The sequence below is a fragment of the Planococcus citri genome, chromosome 2 (assembly GCF_950023065.1).
Source record: "Planococcus citri chromosome 2, ihPlaCitr1.1, whole genome shotgun sequence".
Taxonomy (NCBI): domain Eukaryota; kingdom Metazoa; phylum Arthropoda; class Insecta; order Hemiptera; family Pseudococcidae; genus Planococcus; species Planococcus citri.
In genome coordinates this window covers 47396591-47419290 of record NC_088678.1, presented here as the reverse complement: position 1 = coordinate 47419290, position 22700 = coordinate 47396591, and the positions used below count along the sequence as shown (strand labels likewise).

Here is a 22700-nt window from a genome sequence, read left to right as displayed (position 1 = left end):
ACTAACTAGCTATAACGAATGATTGTTGTATTGCGGTATTTACGCATATCAAATTCTCAAAGGCCCACTTCCAAGTTATTAAACTTTAGTTTAGGATTTATAATAAAGACGCGGGTGATCTATTGTTTCCGGGAAATATATCTATTCTCAAGTACTACCTACCTAGGTAAGTACTTATGTATTCGTAATTTTGAATTTATTCGCAATTGTATAGACAACCTATGCGTAAAGTGCCAACCTCTACGTCTTCGTTGTACGAGTATCTACGATACTCAGAGTCAAGCTATATGGCCATGGTCTGATAATCATACCGGGAGACGTTTAAACTTTCTACAATTATGCGACCTAGGTGATCACATTGCTAAAATCAGGAAGTTAGGTAAAGTTCACAAGCGCCAAAGTTCGAACCGGTTTACTCCTCTTGCATTATATGTACGATCACGCATGCTCGTAGAATTTGATTGATATTTCAAAATGCACAATGTACATACACAAATACAACGTGCGTGTAGGTATTTTTTCAAATTGTTTATTAATCGAAATAGAAAGTAACATGAAAATGTGTAAATTTTATTCGAAGATTAAACAAATCTTGTATGATATCTATTTACGGGATGTGGACGATTAAAACTTATAGTATGTTTTGTACAGCTATTATTATATGTGAAACTAGTTCATTACCAGAGCAAATGATGGAGAAATTTTTTACGAGAATAGTACCTATTTGAAGTAGGTACGTACAAGTTTGATGCAGATTTTATATTTTTTTTACCGCTCGTATTAATTTTACTTTCCATGTTGAAACAATAAAAGTTTTCATGTAGGTGAAAATTTACACAAACTTATAATATTGCTCGAGACGACCAGTACCTGTGGCCGTAGTACGAGTACCTGTGTTTAGGATACTTTTGCCATGAATAAGGTTCATCACACACGACATGTGTTCATTATTGTAAGTTTTTATGTTTGAATTTGTATAAGATATACTTATACTACTACCCAAGTACGCGAGTGTGTGTGTGAGTGTAACTGTGTATGTAGATTAAGGTAATTTTAAATAACGTAACGCGTTAATATTTCCGTCTCTGATCGTTATACAACATGGTGAATTGGTGACCTATACCGATGTTCATTACCTGGTTCCCATCACACAGGCCATATTTCCTTCGTAGAATTTTTTTTTATTATTATTATTTCTCTCATTTTTTTCGTTCATAATGCACATTTCGTTTATTATAATTTTTTTTTCATCTTCTTTAACGCTAACACACAACTTTTATTTTTTTTTCTCTACTGTACGAGACACTTATCATAAGCTAGTACATTTTTTTATCTCGCAATGTAATGTATTTTTTCGCGTAATTAACAAGCTCACAGAAAACGTATGCATGAGGAAGTATTATTAATATTAGTGTGAAAATTAATAAGGTGGCGATGATGAATTTGCAATGTGATTATGGTGTGTATAGCATAGTAGAGACTATACACAGGTACGCTGTTTCTTCACCCCTTTTCCTTTCTAATCTTTTCTCGGTTCTCTTATTGTATGCACTTTGTTAAGTACTTAATCTTAGCTAGCCTAGCAGAATTCATTAAATCTTATTACGCGCCGCATACCACCTTACGTCGCGACGCCTTAACAAGGTCATTGAAAGCCATTCTAACGGATTGTGAGAGTAAAATTTATTTACCTCATTCATCTTCTTCCCATATCTATGTAAGAAAGTTGTGGGTGTAAGCAGAGTGGTAAGGTGCACGAAATTTATATGGTGAGGGGGGGAAGGGGTTCCATTTTCCAGCAAAATTAATGTGCATTTTTTTCCTCTAAATTTTTATTCGAATGCTGGAGTGTTAAGGGTAACAGTTCAATGTTTAGGGTGGACCATGCGAGGTCCAAAAAAGTCGTTCATCTAATTTCTGCTCAAATGATTTCAAAAATAAAGTTTCCCAGAAAAACCAACACACTCAAGTGATAGGAAATTTCAAACACCATAATTTTGTTCCTTTTCATTTTTTTCGTATGATCCCTTAGTCTAACACATGTTTTGACTTCTTTTAGAAAAAATTCAAAATTTTTAAAAATTTATTCATTATGAAAAAATTAATAGACAGAGGGTCCTATTGAAAAAAATAATGAGAAACAAATTTATATAACATAATATTCATTTCTTCCTTTCTAAGAGGGGGGTTTGATTATTGAAATATTATGGTTATGGAACAAGAGATAGAAAAGTCAAGGAAGCAAAGGAAAAACTCCTGACGCAAGGTCCTATTGAAAAAAAAATATAGAAAAACAAATTTACAGAACATTTTTCTTACTTTTTTCTAAGTGGGAGGCTTGAATTCTCGAGATATTCAGAGCAAAAGATGAAGAATCCAAGAAAACAAAGGTGAAAATCTTAAATCCAAAATTTCAGCTGCTTGAGTTTATTTCTCAACTTTTAGAAAATGTACCAAACTGTCAAAACACCAAACTCAAAAATTGATGAAAAGAATAAAATTTTCGAAATTGCTACAAAATCAAGTAAGTAGGTATTTGAGTTGAAAAACTGAATTTCAGTTACTAGTCAATACGAACACCCAAAATAATTTTTTTTCCTGAACTTTAGACGTTCTAGAGCATTTCTCTCAAGTTTTCTCCACAAATTTCAAAAATCTCTAACATTCCTGCATGCCAACTTGGTACTTCTGACAAGTTAAATCGAAAAGAAGCACACTGCCACCAAATTCCACACCTACGTCAAGTCGAAGAGTAGTTTTTTGATAAATATTCATAATTTCTAAATTGAAACAAAAAATTTAGTAATTTCCATAAAAAACTGGCCAAGAAAATGTTGGAAATGGCCAATTTTAAAAATGTCTCCATTTTAACATAATGAAAAAGTCTGAAAAAGCACACACCAACCCTTTGCATGGGATTCGATAGAAGATTGCATTTATTATTTTATTTAGGTAGGTAGAGGTACTCAAAAGCAGGCACAAATCACACCACTCTCTCGTAACGGAAGAAAAAGTTACTTGGAATAAGGAAAAATGAGCGGATTTTTGCTATATTTGAACCAACTTTTTCAAGAATGGTATTTTTAAAAAATTTAAATCAATTTTGGCCGAGTTTTGTTCACATTTGCTTGAATTTTATCAAATTTTTGACAATTTTCCGGAATTTCGAAAAAAGTTGTAATCTTCAGTTCAAGTTTTGAAAAATATTATCAATTTTTAGCAATATTCAATGCGGTTTTTGTTATTTCAACACATTTTATTCAACGATTGTTAGCGCAATTATTGTTCAATTTTTTTAAACTTTTATCTAAGTATTTTAAAAATTTTCAGAAAATGGTCTTGGATTTTGAATTGATCAAATTCAGCGAAGACCTTCATTTTGAGTTGAAAATCACCCAGAAAATATTCCAACTTCGGAAATTTTCCTGGAAGACGGAAGAGAAACATGAACCCTCAAAGAGCAAGTACAAATACAAATTTGCAGAAAAATCGTGTTTTCTTCACTCTAGCCCCCACCCAATCTGTCTTGGGAAAATGGTCCCGTTCTAATAGATAGTACCTATTCAAGATTCTGCGCCAAGCTGGAACATTGCTGTCAAAATCTAAGACTTTTTAGAGTTCTACTGAACGATTGAAAATTTGCAAATCGCATTTCTTAAGCTAGGGAAGTATTTTTGAATGCAGTGGTGCCAATTTTTTGGTCATTATCGCTAGTTTCAAAAAAATTGAAACATCACTGCTTTCCAAAATATTCCCCTTGATATCTTTCAATATTCTGGCATAACTCACTCCTATAATTTAAGATACATATAAATATTTTCATAACCCAAAATTCACCCAAAAATCAGCGATTTTCAAATTTTTAACCGCTTATAGGTAAGAATCTTGAAAGTGATCGTGGGCTTCAACGAAAATAACTTAGGTCGACACAGAACTTCAAATACTGGATATTTGTAAGAACGAATCCATTTTTCCCCCAAAAACATATTGATAATTAAAAATGAGTCAAAATTAAACTAAGCACCACCGAAATCATTACAACCAATGTGTTACCCAAACCACTCATTTTTATTCACGTCTTGACTAAAATTGGAGAACGCGGACCCCCCACTCAGGGTTTTAGAATCCTATAACAAAAACAATTCTCGAAGGTTACCCGTAAGATGTAATTATGTACACAGTTGATTTCTTCAAATTATCGAATTGAATTCTAGGAGTTTTTCATTTTCGATTAGGTATCATGAATAAATCTGGGGATAACATCAAAATTTCTATAAAAACAAAAAAACAAATGCCTGTTTGAAGAGAACGTAATAGGTCTGGGAAAGTGAATGGAAGTAGTTTTTTTAGTCAAAGGCGGGGGGGGGGGGCATAACGTTACAATTTTTTTTGAAAAAAATCAAGAGACTCCTCCAACTTCCTGCAGAAATCCATTTAAACTAATGATGAAATGCCCCAATACCATCCTTTTTCAATCAATTCTGCAACCAAAGAATCAAATCGAAAAAACAAACAATCGAACAATCATTCCATCATCATCCAGCAGCGAGATACAAAGCCAGTCATGCAATTAAACCGCAATAAACAAAACGAATTAATAAATGAAAGAAAAAAAAATTGCCTCCAGAAACTCTCATTAAATACCCACGAAGACCAATAATTCATACATAATCGTTGGCGAGAAACAATTACACGTAAGGATACCTACGTCAATTAATAGTCATTATTTTCTCATACTCGCATACTACACAAAATCTCATTCATTATCCTCTCTTCGGCCACTCGCTGCGCATGCCAATGAGATGGGATCTTATAAATCGAATACCTGCGTATTTAGTTTAGCAGTCAGTAGGTAGGTACATTGTTTTCGTAAACGAAGAAAAGAAATTGATCAAAAATATATCAACGTACCTAAATTGTGCGATTCCAAGAATCGAAATTTCTTCGCAGAAAAAGTACCGCGAGCATTTGACACGATCAATGGAATGACAGTATTACAAATCGGTATACATAAGTCGTACATAAGTGTAAGTGGTTCATTCATATGTACAACTCGTATCAAAATATACATATGTAGGGACATTCTCGGCGACTTCGCGATGATCTCATTACTCTACTTTCGAACGTATGTAAACTTCATGTAACATGAATGATAAAAAATTGTTCGAATACCTTCCAGTACTTGGTATTACTTGTGGTATAAGCTCCACTTATACGGTATATACAGCCTATAAGGTTACAAAATGATCAATAAAACTGAAACTCAGTCAGCCGAGCGTCGAGCTTACGAGTAAACAACATTCTTGTAATCATGTAAGAAAAAACTCTCCCAATAACAGGAAGAATTGCTTTAAAACTATTTATAGTACTTTTCCAGGACATATAGTGCTAGAAAGACCTCAAATTCTAAATATTCAATCTCGAATGGGATCATAGTAGAAGGAAATTAATAAATAGTTAGGAAAAAAAACACTGACATCGGTCAATCAACCAAACACTTCATAAGCCTATAAAATCATTATAAATTTCGATATCAAATATTAAGCCTACCACGATGATCGTTCAATTACTCGATACGAACCAATTCTTGCGGTATCATAAACACAAACATATACACCGAAAAGCCACCTCACCTACAAAGTTCGTCTATTTTCACCAAAACAAAAAAAAATAAGGAAAAAAACTACCGTCGCTACGCACATCGCCACAGATCACTACACGAATTGAGGTAATATGGTCAAGCCGCAGAACTAATTAATATTCCGGTAGAAAAATAACGAATACCGTAATGATATTTTCAACACTCGACAAAAGGTGACTTAGCATAATCGCTACCAGGTCATCTACAAATCTGAACAAATACGAATTAAACATACCTGTCACCATAGAAGGTGGACCGGACAGCTCATCTGGTTGAAGTTTATTCTCCATTTCTTTTAATCTCGAATGAAGATCTCTCGTATGCAGTAATAAGAAGAACGTTGCAAATATAGCGATAAGTGCTACGAATTCGCTGGACCTGTAAAAAGACACAATGCACTCGGTTTAATCTTTAGAACAGTGGTACCTTTCTTTTCAAATGTCATTTTGGCCTCGATTGAAGAAAAAAAAACATATGTTAGTCATCTTCATTTTTATTAAGTACGAAAGACAACTGAAAAAACATTGCACTTGGAATTAAATTTCATAAAATTAATTCCATTATCGTGCAGTGAAATTTCAGCCTACTTTTGACACAAACGAATTGATGAAATGAGAAAGAAAATGTCACTAGAGTGTGGCACTGACACCCTCTCGTTTCACACTTGATCTTGATGTGTGATGATAGAATGTCATGTATATAGGCTTATGTTCTTCTGTATTGTTTACAAATTACATTGGTACCTATATAATATCCAAATGCAACACTATATGAAGTAATAATTAAAAAACATTTAAACGCGACTCGTGTTATTTTCATTAAAGCTTTACCATTACTCGATGTCATTGCACATGGCATAGCAACTGTGTGGGATGTCAACTTTTACCACGTGTTATTGTTGTTGTCGTTGTTGCGTTGAAATTACATGAAAACCACAATTTCAAGGTAAAGCTTTCACAAGACAATTGCTCGAAAATTGACTTCTTGTACCTGAAGGTAAGGTATTTTTTTAAAAATCAATTCACGCGTGTGCGGTTTTTTTCTTATTCTGTTCTTCGAATATGGGTAAAAACTCTTTAGGAATATGTCAAATCGACAATCGTTGTAAAATTTCAATTGCTTTCTCCGCTTCTCGCATTGTATCGCGGTGTGTTTATGAAAACATCGCGTTTACGTAAAAACTCACGCACTCGTATTCGACTTTCATTAAAGAATTTACATTTTTTATGACGAATTTATAAAAATATGCTCTGAATACAATATCTATTTTGTAAATTTATGTAGAGATAATATGGTAATGGTGAATCCTCCGAAAAAAGTCGGCGGATCTTGACAAAATTCAGCCAAGACCTTGATTTATTTTCAACCACGAAAAATTGAAAGGACACTCCAACTTCAAGGTATGGAAAATGATGGTAGAATTAGACTTCCATGCATTATTAAATTTGCTACTGTTTATTCAGAGTGAATGTGGTACAAGTGTGAATGTGTCTCCAGCTAGGGGAGTGATGCTGGATGCCCAAACTGTTCAATATCTCTGTGCATCCATTTCATAGTCAATAAGCAGAAGAGTGATGAATGTATTTAGTGCCTATCAAACAATGACCACTTTTACTATCCCATTTGGAGGAAGTCGTTGCCAGGACATGATTACACTACACAATCGAAAACGGCATTTAAGATTCAGGGTTGGATTCGATGCCGATCGTTTCATAGCCGATTTTGACGCAATTATTAGAGATTATAAGGACCTCAGCACTATTTTCCCAGATGAATACATAAAAACGTTATTTCTTCATAAAATTGAGGGAATTTATGAACCAACATCTCCATTTTTTTCATTCAATGCTCCGATACGCATATCAGGATAGCCTAGGTATCTTTACACAAAGAACGATTTGACCAGGAAAAAGGTCCTTTACTCAGCTGAATACTGGAACCTCGCATATTCGTGATCGTGATTTGTAATTCATATGACTGAGGGGTGTATGCAAGAAATTACCTTCAGGAAAAAATGGTATGCTAAAAAGTAGGAATTAAGAAAGGAATAAAATAAGGATTTTTCAAGGTACATACCTGTGGAGGAACCTTAAGGGGAAAAACCCACTCACATATTATAGATAACAATTTGGTTTTTATCACGAATATATAGTATCGAATTTATTATTTGTTGTAATATTCTTTTTATTTCTAAATTTTCTGGTTTATTTTTTAATTATTCATTAGGTATCATGTATTATCATCATGTTCCATATTTGAATTTTTACTTATTTGTTTCTAGTTTTCTGGGTTATTTATTTATTATTTGTTGTGATATTTTTTTTTTTTGAGGCTAAGTACATAATATGTATAAATTTTGCAGTGTATTTTTCAATTATTTATCAATTCCAATGGAATATATATCTACTCATGCTGCAGCAGTTACAATGTTACATTACATCAACTCGTCCAGTTGCCTCAGAGATTTCTCTGTGACCGCAGTAATCCAATGAAGGAATATACTGAACTGGAGTTCATAAGACGTTACAGGTACATACATAGTACATACACTGATGATTACATGATAGAATGTAATCACAACTATGAATATTCCACAGATTCTCCAAAAATGATGCGATCAACTACATACTCCCAATGGGTGCTGATGCATTGAAACCTAGAAGTAAATCTGAAATACATTTTTTTTTGTATGATATCTTGTCCAGTATAGCCTTGGCAACACCTTACTGGAATAAAGACTGTGATATCAAGGGATGAATGTACAGCAGCCACCTTCTCCGGGTCATCAGAATTGGATCCAGTCTCCAGCAATGCACGCTGTCCACCATTTGCTGCTGCCCTTGTCACTCCCATTGTAGCCATCAATGGATGTGTCCTGTGTGGAAAATCCAACCACATCAGCAAGGACTGCTTCACCTATAAATCCATGGATGATTGCTGTGCCCAATACACTAAACTCCGTCTTTGCCTCCTCTGCAGCCAGTCTGGACACTTGGCCAAGGCTTGCTCCCTTGCGTTCACCCCTTGTGGCTGCTGCAAGAAGAATGGCCATTCTGAGCTGACTTACAGGGCCTATATCTCCGCTCTTCAGAGGCTAAATCTTTGAGACTTGTGTCGGAGATGTCTCATACTTTGCTTTCTTTCGATTGGCTGAATTTCCCTGTTTTAATTTCCATTCAAAACTTGTGATACAATTTTGATAAGGAGAAAATTAACTATTCATTTGGTATTTAGAACAATAAATAATATTGTGATAGTTTTCATTATTATTTCAAAAAGAATTTACAAATATAATAAAATGGCAGCACAGGAGAATAATACCCAGGATTCCTAGGATAGTAATGGTAGACTGTGGCGCTCCTTTTTCAAGCCACTGACGCGATTGTTACAGAAGTGTTTCCACCTCAACAGAATCCACCACAGCCGCTGCCAAGGCAAAATCAGTATCATTCGCAAATGGAAATGTCTGATAAACTTCTCAACTTGGTCCTTAAGGAAGGTATACCAAAAGAAGTGGAGTCTATTTTTATTACCTTCTTTGAACACTATTATAATTCATTGGAATGTTCAAAATCAAAAATTATGATCAAGAGGGAGTTGATCAATATCATCATGGAAGAGGTGGAAAATGCGGCAAAGGCGGAAAAGGAGAAAAATTAGTGTTATGTGAAAGTAATATTTCTATTTTTAATTTTAATTCAATTTATTTACATTACACACGTCAGATGATAAGTGAAGGCATTATTACTTGTGATATCATGTGCTGTAGGAAGATGAAGAACTTTAAGAACCTGGTGAGTTGGAGTGATGCTTAATCAAAGGTCAAGTTCAAGTAAGTTACTTAATTAATTCATTTATTCATTTATTATTATTTTTTCTTGTAAGCTGTTTACTATTACGCATAGCATTTCATCAAAAGCTGCAATTTAAATATAATAATAATTGTCAAATTTCTTTATTTTATAGAAAGAAGTGGTGCTCATTGAGAAGGTCAGGTCAAGGCCTGAGTTGTATGACCTGACTCACAAAAATTATAAGAATATCAAGTTGAGAATCAACATCTGGGCTAAAATAGCTAGAGTCACTGGGTATTCCTAAGGTGAGTTTATATTATTTTGTAATCATAGGCCTAGCTCATACATATGAAAAATATTGTAGCTGGCCTATTAGGCTATCATTAAGTACTAATTTTAAGGATTTTCTCTATAAGAGATGAAGCTAAAGAAAAGTGGCAAAACCTGAAACAGTGTTTCAGAAATTCCCTGAAGCAAGCTGCTAAGAGTCAAGCCAGTGGCTCCAAAGCAAAAACATTTAAGCCATGGTGTTTCACAGAGCAAATGGCATTCTTAAAAGACTACATTACTGATGATGCTTCAACATCATCCTGTATTCCAGTAATTGCTTCTCCATCTATTCAACCTCTAAATAACACTGTTGATGCTGATGATTCCTTCTCTAAAGAGAGAGAAGATGATTCTCAAAGTTCAGGATACACTACCTGGGTAAAAATTGCCAATATCAAATAATTTGTTAATGTGTGTTTAATTAGGTGTTTTTGTTTGGAGTATGAATTCATTGCCCACATCAAATCCAAAAAACTATCCCAGGCTGTAGACATGGTAATTACCTATTTCATTCATAAAAAAGCAAATCTGGCAAGGGATGTCGCTTGTTCCACAAAAAAGGATAAGGTTGACCTCATGAAAGCTTTCTTTCAATCTTGCTACACCTCGATGAAACTGAAAGTGATGAATTGATTTGACCAATTGGAGGTGAAAAATCTGATCCAAACTGCAATTAATGACATTGAAGAAAGAACAAAATAGAGAAGCGTTTATGCAGCAGCAAAATAATTATTGATACCATTTGATATTATTGATACCTTGGAAGGAATTGATACATCATGTCGGTACTTTCCAGCTGATCTCCATTAATAAAAATACGTTTTTTTTCAGGTAAAAAATTGTTTTGTTTTCTAATAAGAAGTTGTCTGCTTTTGAATAAAAACTCTTGTTTTAGAATAAGAACTTGTTTGATCTTGAGTAAAAACATTGATTTTATTACCCTAATACTTGGATTGGATTTATTTATTGTTATGGATGTGTTAATTAAGTAAAAATTTGCTCCTTTTAGAATAAAAACTTGTTTGTTTCGAGTAAAAACATTGATTTTATTACCTTAATAAGTACAGGGTGTTTCACGGGAAACCGACGATTCTAAAATTGAAATGCTCGGAAACTACTTGGTGAAAAAATTCAAAATTTTTATACTGGGTTCCCAATAACATCAATTTTAAGTATGCAATAAAACATCCACGTAATGTTGACTATCAGCGGCGACACATGCTCTCAATCTTTTCACCCAATTTTTTAATATTTTCTGCAAAACAGCCAGTATAATTTTCAATTTTTATCAGCAATCCCCATTTTGAAATCCTCCAAATCTAGCGGGCAATCTTTGTATACACATGGTTTAAAATATCCCCACAAATAAAATTCCTGAACAGTCAGGTTGGGCGAAGCCACTCCATTTCCACACACTTTGAAAAAAACGGCCATCAAAAGGTTCACGGAGAATATTCAAGATTTCGCGGGTGTTATGGCACTTAGCCCCATCCTGTTTGAACCAAATCGATCATGAACGTCTGTGCCACACCTGAGAGGGGACCGGAGGTGTTTATCATGTTTATGTACCGCGCAGTGTCGACATTTCCGCCAAAGAAAAACAGGCCAATAATCCCCCATGAAGCAACACCTACCCATTAAGTCACACGTTGATCGTGTAAGGGTTTCTCCTCGCTCATCAGCGGAAAATTGGCCGTTGGACCCCCGTAGCAATAGTTCTGCTTGATATCAGCACCCATGAGATGATAATTTGCCTCATCTTTCATTTACATTTTGTTAGAATTGATTTTTTGATCTTCAATTTTTTTGAGAAATTCACTTCACCGCAAAAACGATTTTTTCTTTTGTTCAATATGCCAAGGTACCGAGAGCGCGGTGGCTGTAACCAACCATAAGAGGGTAAAATTGATGTTATTGGCTACCCAGAGACACCGCCACCTCCGCGATATCTTCATTTTTCAGGGAGATTTTCCATTTTAGAATCGTCTGTTTCCCGTGAAACACCCTGTACTTAAATTTTATAGTTATGGATGTGTTAATTCCTATCATACCAAATAAATATCTCAAAAGAGTCATTGAAAATTGAAATAATTAATGTTGTTTTTCCCCTTTAATGGATTTGATACTATTTGATACTATCAATATGTTTCACAAATATATTCGATACTGTCAATACCAAATTTCATCATTACTTCGCATCACTAATTTTGGCACATTTGGAATTCACAACCCCTGGTAGCAGCTTGTAAAAATGGATTTTACTTCAAAAAAAAAATTTATCTAATGTTCTGAAAGTTGGTGAATGGAATCTAAAAAGTGCTCTAAGTCAGAAATATCAAAAATGAGATTTTGAAAAATTGACTGTTCCTTGAGATTCATCTTACTCCAACGTTCATTTTTTTCAATCTTACAGAACAATGAAGGATAATATTGCAAAAATGTTCATTTTTTTAGTTTCTTTTTTTTTGAATTTTTCATCTTTAAGGAATAATTTTTTGCATTGTTATATTGCAAATAATGTTTGTGTTTTAATGGTTTAACACATTTTACGAATTTTGAAATTAACGAAATTAGTTCATTAAAAGTATCAGTGAGGAGCCATAATGACGAAGTGTATGGTTGCTAGTTTCCGAAGAAGTGAAACAGTAAGCATTTTTGTATTGTAAGTACATACACTTACATACATACTTTCATTTCAGTAATTATAAATTCTGGATAAGGTTCTATCTTTGATCTATAATGCATTTCTCCATTTCTTCACAATTTGAAAAAAATCAAACGATGTCCAGACCAGCTTATTTGATTAAATGATTTTGAATGAATTTCTCAACAAATTGTGGCTGATCAATTTACACAGATGCGTAATTTTCAATTTTGTTTCAAAATTTTTTGTCGGGTATTTACTCGTACAATTTAATTTCTGAATTGTTTGCAATTTTCCAATTTTATGTTGCATTTATTCTGCATTAATAATAGGGAGAAAATCCAACTACAATTTCTGCTAAAAAGAATACAGACAAACACTCAACATTTTGACAGATAGCATGGACAGTGCAAGGCAGCCACAAACATGAATTGAAACAAAACTAACGAAACATTCCGGCTAATTATTTATCCACCGCCTATTTATAATATTTCAATTCCGAATGCGCAATTCGGACCCGAAATGATCATTCGATGCAGCGTAATTAACGCGCCAGCCAGAGCAATGAATTTCAGCGCATCTCTACCTAGTACCTTCTAACATTTTACAGACGGCCGAACACGAAGAAAACTATGTTTTACCAATTAACCAGACTTAATCGGAGAGTTGTTTCAATATAATTCAACTAACTCTTGATCATTACGCTTGTAAAACAAATGTACCTCTACCTATCTACCTACGGTTTGTTGATGAATTAAAAAAAAAAATAACGTTATTCCAGACATCTGTGAAAAATTTTATACAACTTTCCCTTTCATCACGTTGTTGTCCGTTGGAACCCAGAGCATTTTTGTTTTTGGAAAATATTAGTCTAATCGAGCGAAAAATATGTACTCTTGACTCCAGTCCAGTAGATGTAGATACAGATGAAAACAGGTTCCACGACGAGATTCAACACAGCGAAATAGCATAAGCTACGCTAATCTCAAGCAATAATCATAATAATTAGGTGTACTGCACGCGGAGTAGACGACTACTGGAATACACATAAGTACGAGTATGTATGCCAGACTTCCCCATAACACTGAGGCTGATGGACGTGTAAGTATGAATTATCTTTAGGATGTTAAACATGATTGAAATGAAATGTCATTACAGGAAACTAATGGGTGAGTGAAGTTGCATAATAAAATCCATATTATACCTACTTAATTTACAAGAAGAAGATTTTCATTAGTACATAATATTTCAGTAAAGCAAAAATAGGTAATAATAGGAGAAAATAAAATATTGGAATTGATGCTACGAGTATAACTTATCCTATATAAGATCATATTATACATTATTCACTTTAGTAACGCGATCATACACAACTTAATAACTCGATGGTTCCGCATCGACTGACGCCTATTGGTGCATTGAATCAGGGTTGCCAAAAATGTGACCACAATACATATATGCTCGACTAACTTAGCTAACCCATATAACACAATAATACATCTTAATTATCTATTAATCTGGAAATTAATTACTCGGTCGTTTAGATGAAATAGAAAGTAGTCTAATCTGCATCATAATAGCAACATTCTTGTTATATATGTAGCTCCACATGTAGTTTTGCAATGCACATTTATATAAAAAGCTGCATCCATGAAGTAGTAGAATTGAGGAAAATACGTAACAAGGTACACAGATACAAGGCAAAACCCACAGGCCTACATTCAGCTATATCTTGGACACAATCGAAAACGATTAAGAAATATGTTTTAGAAAACGAAACCCATCTTTAAAACTATCCGTCTAAAAATAACAATAAAAAAAGATGCTAATCTATAATAAGAAATCATACGGAACACTTCCTCTTTTAGCAGAAACTAGTGAAAACAAAACACGCCACTATGCAAAATAGAATACGAATACCCATCAAATACACTGAATTACCATTTAACCATATATCACACCCACAGCAAGAAAGTTTTAAAAATATCGATACAATAGCGAAAGAATCCCACACAGTGGTTATGTTGTTTTCAATTTTTTCTTTTTTTGTATCTCTATCTTTCTCATTTCTCGTCAAAACCACGACGACGACGACGACGACGACGACGTTGGCGATACCTGAAGAGCCCAACAACATTGTTTCGAATAATTTGACCAATTGTGACGGTCGGTGTCTGAATATTGATAAGAATGTCCGCAGGTACAGAAATAGTAGGTATATTATAGCTTTTGCCGAAGACTTTTTTTTTTCATTTTTATAGCCATCATTAAAGTTTTATATGAATGTAGAATTGCTGGCCTCTTTTTACTTTTTGATTTATATAGCGTTCGAAAACTTGAACTTTTTATACGCGCCATTTCCAGTGAAAGGAATCGAATCACACGTGTTTTGATGAACAGTTCAAATATCACATCGAATACTACGCTGATGATGATTTACAATTAAACGTCTATAGTACTTTTCCGTATCGATGAGACGTTTATTACCTTGCTTCCACACACAATGAATTTCTTTTACATTTTATAAGCTCGCATTCGCATTAATACGAAACTATAAGTTTTCGGTATCTTTATCTACGAGAATTGGACAGATGTCTACAGAAAAATGTACGAATCTCAAAAAAAAATGATAAGGTGGAGAGTAGAACGAATCGTTTATTACCTTTTTTTTCAAAAATTTTGCGGATCTCAACAAAGAATCATTATGAAATGACGTCAAGAGGAGACTCTTGAAATAATTATTCAACCCACCTATAGAAAAATGCTCCATTACAAAATTCAACTTTTTTCTTGAATTATCAAAGAACATCGAATTACGAGGGATTTAACAAAGGGGGTATCCCAAATCCCAACCAGCAGAAAATGTGTTTCGACCCAATCAAAGAACATCAAGAGTGTCTAAAAACAGAAAATTATGTCAAAGTGTCAGGAGCCAAATTTCAATTAAGATCTTTTGACGAATTTTTAAAAATTTAAATTAAGACATATTTTTTGCTACAGAATACGTTTAATCAAATTGAAGTAGAAAACTGAATGACCAATACTTCATCATTAATCACCCGAATAGATTGATAATGATTTTGAGCCGTTTTGGAGCCTACCGCAGATTTTTGGAGTTTTTAATTTCGAAAAATACCATAAAAAGAGCCAAAGAGGTATGCGCCCAAAAACACAAATGTACCATTTTCATGACCTTTTTTGATCCAATTAAGCAAAAAATTTCAAACTATATATTTTCTATCAATTAAAATTCAACATTTTCTCCATTAATTATGGCGAAAAGATTGTAAAGTCAAGGCGTCTACTAAAGGATGAACATTTGATGACTTTTGGATAATCAAATTTTCACTTTTGGACGACCTTTTTAAACTTCGATGGGTGATTTTTACAGAATTTTTTGCGGTATATTCAAACAATTTTTATGGCATTTAATTTGAGCAAATTTGCAAGAAATTTTCGCAAAATTTTGCTTAATTATAGGTAGGTATCTATGCCAATTTTTTCAACAATTTATGATATTTTTCAGTAATTAAAAGGTCAATTTGACAATAACTTTTATAGTAATAATTGACAAATTATCATTCAATTTTGAGGCTACTTCATCAATTTTTGGCCAAAAGGATGACCTTATGACGACTTCGGTAGACATATTGAAATTAATTTTTTTTAGGAAGGTCAGTATGCTAAAAGACAGGCGCATAGAGATCATAGTTGAATAAAGAAACTATGATGTTGACGTTGTAGCAGATGCTACGCATAACACTGTAATATTAATTAGACATTTACCTCTATATAGGTACTTACTACTTAAGGTAAGGTGCCATCATTGTAAAGTTATCGATTTTTAATTTTATATATTGGTAATAATGTTAATTTACTCTAGTTCTTTCGTTTTGTTAATTTTTTTTCGACCATTTACTACAATATTGTAAACTAAAATAATCGCACGTGAAAAAATTTTGGGTTTGGGCAGTTTGGGCAGGCAGATACGGATTCAGAACGAAATGAGCTTAAAATAAATCGATCGAAAGGGTCACAAAAACAATAAATATATGAGGTTTATCAACGTTGAGCCGTTATTTTCATTTTTTTGTACAACAAATTTTTCCAAAACTGAAAACTTGAAAGCTCCAAAACCGCGCAAAACCGCAACCAGTCAATTCGGAAGGTCAATGATGAGATGTGAAGCAAACAACTTTCTACCTCAGTTTAACCAAATTATGATTTTTCTAGGAAAATTAGCCAAGGATTGTTAAAAAGTTTCGAAACTTTTGCTTTCAACTCTTCCGAAGGGGAGAAAAACATCAGTGATGTTTCCAGATGGGAAGTAAAACTTTCAAAAATTATTCGAAATCTCTATAAACCTTACTTACCGACTGAAAAATCACCAAAAATCAATTTTTTTTATATCGTGCCCAATTAATTGGAACATTGGCTTAGACTCAAGATTGCACTGTTTTTTCACTTTTCGCCGCAAGAATATCGTTTATGCTTCATGATTTTGAAAAATGATGAATTATGCGTCCCAGCAAAAATCTGATGGCTCTTTCTTTCTTTAAAGAGTTTTCTTAATAGAAAATGATTTTTTCAAAATCTGTCAACAATTAATTTGCATAGGTGAATTAGCATCATCAATGAAATGGAGGGGGGGGGGGTCAAATCTCGGATCCATCGTTTCAAAGAAGTAAAATGACAACGACGATTAAGGACACCAGCTACCTATTTTAAATGAGCCTTGAGTGAGAAAAAAATGCCTTCCGACTTGAAAATCCAATTCTCTCAAATTCGCGTCCATTGTACTCTTGTACTCGGGCACCATTTTCATTGGTATATTGACTCATCTTCGGAGTGAGTACACGACGAAGATGCGAAAGTGGACTCCTATTTCTCAAGTACCATAATGCATGATGCGAGTTTTATATCAAATTCAATTCTCAGTTAGCTACTGTATAGTGTAGGTATTCCCAAGAATTGAATTCGGAACAGGAAAATTCCACTATACCAAAAAAAGAGCGAGATTCGTCACTAAGCGACGAATTTCTCTTTCTAGATTGGACCACGATGACCTATTTTTCATTTTCCAAGCTTTAAAAATCAGATACGTTATCCAATTCATTCAAATCGTTGATACAGTATTCTATTATACCAAAAATATCAAAAAATAGTTCAAATGGCTCGCGACACACGTACTCTGTACATTTAAAACGACTTGAAAAGATACGCCAGTGAATTTCCATTAAATAAACTCACCTTAAAAACCGTTTAATCATCCGCATTGTAAACATTTCAAAAAGCAATAACCGCAACATAGAATACCGACCACGTAAAGTAAAGATCCACAACACGCCCGAAACAAACTGTTAATTAATTTTTCGCGCAAAATACTCGCTCAAATACCTACCGTTGGACATTTCAACTTGACACTACGTATGCCATTTATCAGCCATCGAATTATAGAATCAACCTCGTTTTTTTCAAAACTTTTCAACTTTTTTTCCTTATCAAGTTCGAAGCGTCGTTGTTACCACATAAATCAGCTCGTTCGGTATAGCTCAATTTCTATGTATTCCACTTCGCTTTTACTTTTTTCCATATTTTTTCTTTATCAATTTTGAATCGTCTTTTCAGCCTTAATTGTTTAGAAGTCGGCTTGGGTACCCGTAACAAAGCAGGCAGGTACATAGTAGCTGTAATAAGGTTTACAAATAGGTACATACCACGTACGTACAAATATGTACCTATATTGTAATATTAGGAAAAAAAATGACGAAATCACGATGCTGCTGAAGCAAAAACGCGATGACGCGTGATGTTGATGTTGAATTAAATTCAATACATAAATGTATCTACGAAACACTTAAAAGGAAATCACTTTTATCGCCTAATCCGAGCATTTTAACCCATTTTAAATGGCGGATGAGCCGAACTAAGGTACGAGAGTATAAATAAAATTGAAACTGTAGGTACTGGTGCTCGTCTTATATGTACTTATGTACTTTTCGTAATTAAACGTTTGGCGGCGGCATCGAAGCTGATTCTTGTGTAGGTCAAAGAAAACGCAAACGAGCAAATGAAAAAGAAGGTATTTCGTGAGAATTGTGAATACAAAACGAGAGAAGCGAGATTCTTTTTTCAGTCTTGGTCTTCTTCGGCTTAGCGAATACCTCGAACTACACACACTTGTGAACCAGGTCACAATAAAAAACGAATATGGTTAGTTTTTTAATTGCCAGCATTATAACGCGTGTATGAAGATCGAGCAGAGAAAAACACAGGTGAGGTAGGTAAGCGTGTGCGTATTTTGAATCACCTTTCACGGTTAATGAAATAATAGCCAGTTCAGCCGCAGCGCTGAGCGCACCGCACGAGGATGCCATTGTCGATTCTTGTTTTTTTTTTCAGCTACCAGTGAAGATGACGAGTGACCGAGCGACGCGTGCTGGTGCTCTTAGAAAGAATATGCAAAGTAAGCCTTTTAAGATGATGATGCTTACAATTGACTCTTGGGGTGTATGGTAAGCGTAACCAAAATTGCTCTTCAACTCGTTTGTCTAGTTTATCTACAGTGTTTTAATTGTACCTGCCCATGAAAATATTCTTTGCAAGCATTATACTATTTCATGAGATTATTAACTCACTGCTCGCGAATTTTGTCTATGAAATGATATTGTCAATGAAAACCGCAAACCAAATGAAAGATTACTCAATACAACTAGCAGTGGCTGACGACAGTTCAGTAGATCAAGGTTACTATGTAGGATTCTAATCAATTTGGAATCCATGATTGGTAATGCAAGATGGGCACTGCAATTTGTAATTCGCGCTTACACTTGAATTTATCAAAGTCGATTATTTTTTTCTTAATTGATTACTCTAGGTAATTCTTTGTTTGAAAAATTGGTTAGTTGGATTTTTCAAAATAAGTATACGTATTAACAAAGTAAAAATACCAACTTTGGGTGGATCGCGAAAAAAGAAATATTTGAGGATTTGGAACAGATTCAATAGAGTCAATCATTTTTAGGTGTAAGTCACTCAAAAAAAATTTGGGCTCTGAAGGTATACCTTGGGGGAAAATATGGGTCCTCAAAAGAGAAGGTATTTTCGAAAAAATCCTGGTCCAATTCCTACCCTACATGTTTTGGGAAAAACGGTCCGCGTTTGAAAGATAGTATTTGAGGTTATAAATCCAAGACCAGGAGTTGAAACTGTTAAAAACCGAAAACCGAAAACAAAGAAAAAACCAAATATAAATCGTTTTTTTTTTGTGGTAGAGGTGTAGTTGAAGCACGCTTCAAACAAGTGACCTCTGCAACCATAAGTGACCAGACTAAGCCTTCTCACAAACTTTGCACACCTCACCCCCGCACACGCCTCCCTGAAAAACCCATTCACACCTTCCCTACACCTCTCACTTCACACATCCCTTTTTTTTTTTTTTTTTAGTGTGCAAAACTCAAAACCAAAAATAATAAATATTTGGTCAAAACCAATTAAGTAACCAAAAATAAGTAGAAAAAAACTGTGAACCAAAAACCAAAACCAGAAATAATCGTGGCTAGTTTTTGGCCTTTTCTGTCTTTTTTTTCGATTTTGTTTGTTTCCTAGCATCTATGACTGTTTCAGTTACAGATATGTATATGTAACCGATGTGCTTGGATGAATTAAAACTCGAATGTGCCGCTCTCATCAAAAAAGAATTGGCCAATTTCGAAAAATTGTTAGATTATCTGAAAAATCCTATGTCAGCAGAATACACGACGGGTCTTCATAATTTTTGGGCTAATGCACAAAATTATGAACATCTAAGAACTGTAGCAGAAAAGTTGAATAAACTATGTACTATTGCATATCCCATTACTGATCATGCGATTCATTTAAAATTCAATTTGAATTCCAAATTTTCATGTTTTTCTAGTTATGTATAATTAAAAATAAAACTTCACCCCAAAGCTGTTTACAAAAACTTTATCATTGCACAGGACATCAATGCTCAAAATACAAATGAACGATATAAGTACCCTACCGCTACTGCAGTTACGAAACACGAGTAATTAAAAATTGCACCCATATGAAAAAACATTTTGATTTTAAACTTGTAAAAAATGTTTGGTTTGACGAGTGAATAAATTCGCGAATGTGTACGTTCGTGTATTTTTGAAAAAAAATCAGTGAATAAACTGTTCACAAAAATTAACCAAATTTCGAATGTACCATTCGTAATTCAACCAACCAACAACCAAAATGGATGCGCTCAACCCCCGCCAGGCATCCATCCAGACGAACCAGTGCAGTGATGATCATATTGAGATAGAAGAACTGCTCAACTCTGTAAATGAGCTGAAAAGTTACCTCACACAAGTGCAGAATCAAATTGAGGAAAATTGTAAGGATGCTGAAGCCAAAAGCCAGTATGAACTTCGCAATTCCTTAGAATCCGCAGTAAGAAATTTGAGTGTGAACTGCTCAACTCTGTAAATGAGCTGAAAAGTTACCTCACACAAGAGCAGAATCAAATTGAGGAAAATTGTAAGGATGCTGAAGCCAAAAGCCAGTATGAACTTCGCAATTCCTTAGAATCCGCAGTAAGAAATTTGAGTGTAGTGTTGAAGAAAAAATTAAATTTGAGCCAAAAACCGATCCAAAAGGAAATTTCCAAGTCAAGTGGAATAAAACCTGAAGCCAAACTACCAGAAATTACACTTCTTTGTTTTTAATATTTTACTACATATTTTCAATCTCCTGCATTTCAATATTTTTTTTATTTTTTTACCTATAATATCATAATATTTTGTAATTGTTGATATTTCCGATAAAGAAAAATTGGAAAAAAATGTGTGTATTTGTTTGTTTTTAATAATAATTATTTCTGTTCTAAAAAATGGGGAAAAACAAGGGAAATACTCTTAGGATTTTGACTAGCGGATCGAGAGCATACGGACACATCTGACTTCTACAATGTTAATGACATCATTACTTGTTATTTTCTTGATGTTATTGCATTTCTTATATTTGTTATTTTTAATTTTAATCATTTTTTTTCTTGAATCCGAAGATTAAAGACATTTTTTTGTTGCTTTTTTTACATTGTATTCATTTCAAGTTTATCTACAGTTTAAATTTTTATTATTAATCATTTTACTTTAATTGCATTTATTTTGCATTTATAATCATTATCATTAGAATAGTTGGGTAATTTATTTCAGCATTTACTCTGATCATTTTTTATTTTTCAATAGAAGACGTCTTCGAAGATTTCTTTCATTTTAATTCACGTACTCGTATGTTTTCATTCTCTATAAGTTCATTTTTCATGGCATTTTTTTTTTTTAGTTTTCAGTATGATACTTTTTTTACCCATTTGTGAAATTTGTCACATTTTTTCCCGTTTTCTAAGCATTCAGCAATTGCGGTAAACGAAATTTTAGTAAGTAGGTATTCTCTCATTCAAAGTAAATTTCCTTGTCATCAGGCACCCTAACGTACCTATACTGCAGTATTTCTTTGGTTCCAATTCATTTCATAAAAGGTAAAACTATCAAATACCTATGTGTATGTACCTACGATAAGACTGCACAACATTTTCAAAATTATGAACGACGATCCCCTTGTCAAAAAATCTGAGATTGAATAGATAGGGGAGTGAACGAAGAGTTGGAGGAAACAGATTTATCGTTAGTAAATTGTTAGTTTCAATGCTGAAAAATAATTTTAAGACACGTTTTGTAACTGCTGAATTCCCGAAAAAAAGATCGAAAATCCTGAAACTCCGCATTAAGTAATTTTTGACCTATCTACAGAACTACATAAGCATTTGTGATATTTTTCACATGTGTATGTAGGTAATGTACCTTTTGTTCAAGTCAATCAAACGATAATAGAAGACCTCAGCTACAGTCGAGTTCATCATCAATCGAAATTTACCAATACAATGGTTCACTTTTCGCGTAATGATCTCGTAAGTACACTTACTACATATAATGCGGAGCTTGTAGAAATATGTACATCTCAAACGAGCACACACACATTTGGTGAATGATTTGATTACGTTTTGAAATTTTCAACGCAAATTCATCGCAATCATGTACTTATTACAAATACAATGTTACCTGTACCTACTAGCAACGTTTGGTTTGACGAAAAACGTTACATAAATAAAAAAAAAAGTAAAAAAAAAATAGAAAGGGAGCGCAGAATGGATCAAAAGAAGTGTCTAGCTACGTGATACACATTTTACGATGGGTACATTTCTCATAGGCTAATTTACAATAAGCGCGCGATTACCGTTGGT

General features: G+C 33.8%; 1 protein-coding gene across 2 annotated transcripts in view; it reads right to left on the bottom strand.

Annotated features, from left to right (window-relative positions):
• pip (pipe) overlaps positions 1 to 22700 on the bottom strand; it is a 62022-nt gene that overhangs the window by 27697 nt on the left and 11625 nt on the right. The window contains exons 1-2 of one of the 2 annotated variants that reach the window (XM_065350797.1): positions 17660 to 17832; positions 5877 to 6019 (exon numbers count right to left, since the gene is read on the bottom strand). In XM_065350797.1, the coding sequence (XP_065206869.1) occupies positions 5877 to 6019; positions 17660 to 17718 (202 nt within the window). In that variant the 5' untranslated portion in view covers positions 17719 to 17832. Of the gene's footprint in view, positions 1 to 5876; positions 6020 to 17659; positions 17833 to 22700 lie in introns of those variants that run through there. The other variant, XM_065350798.1, reaches the window with a different exon arrangement.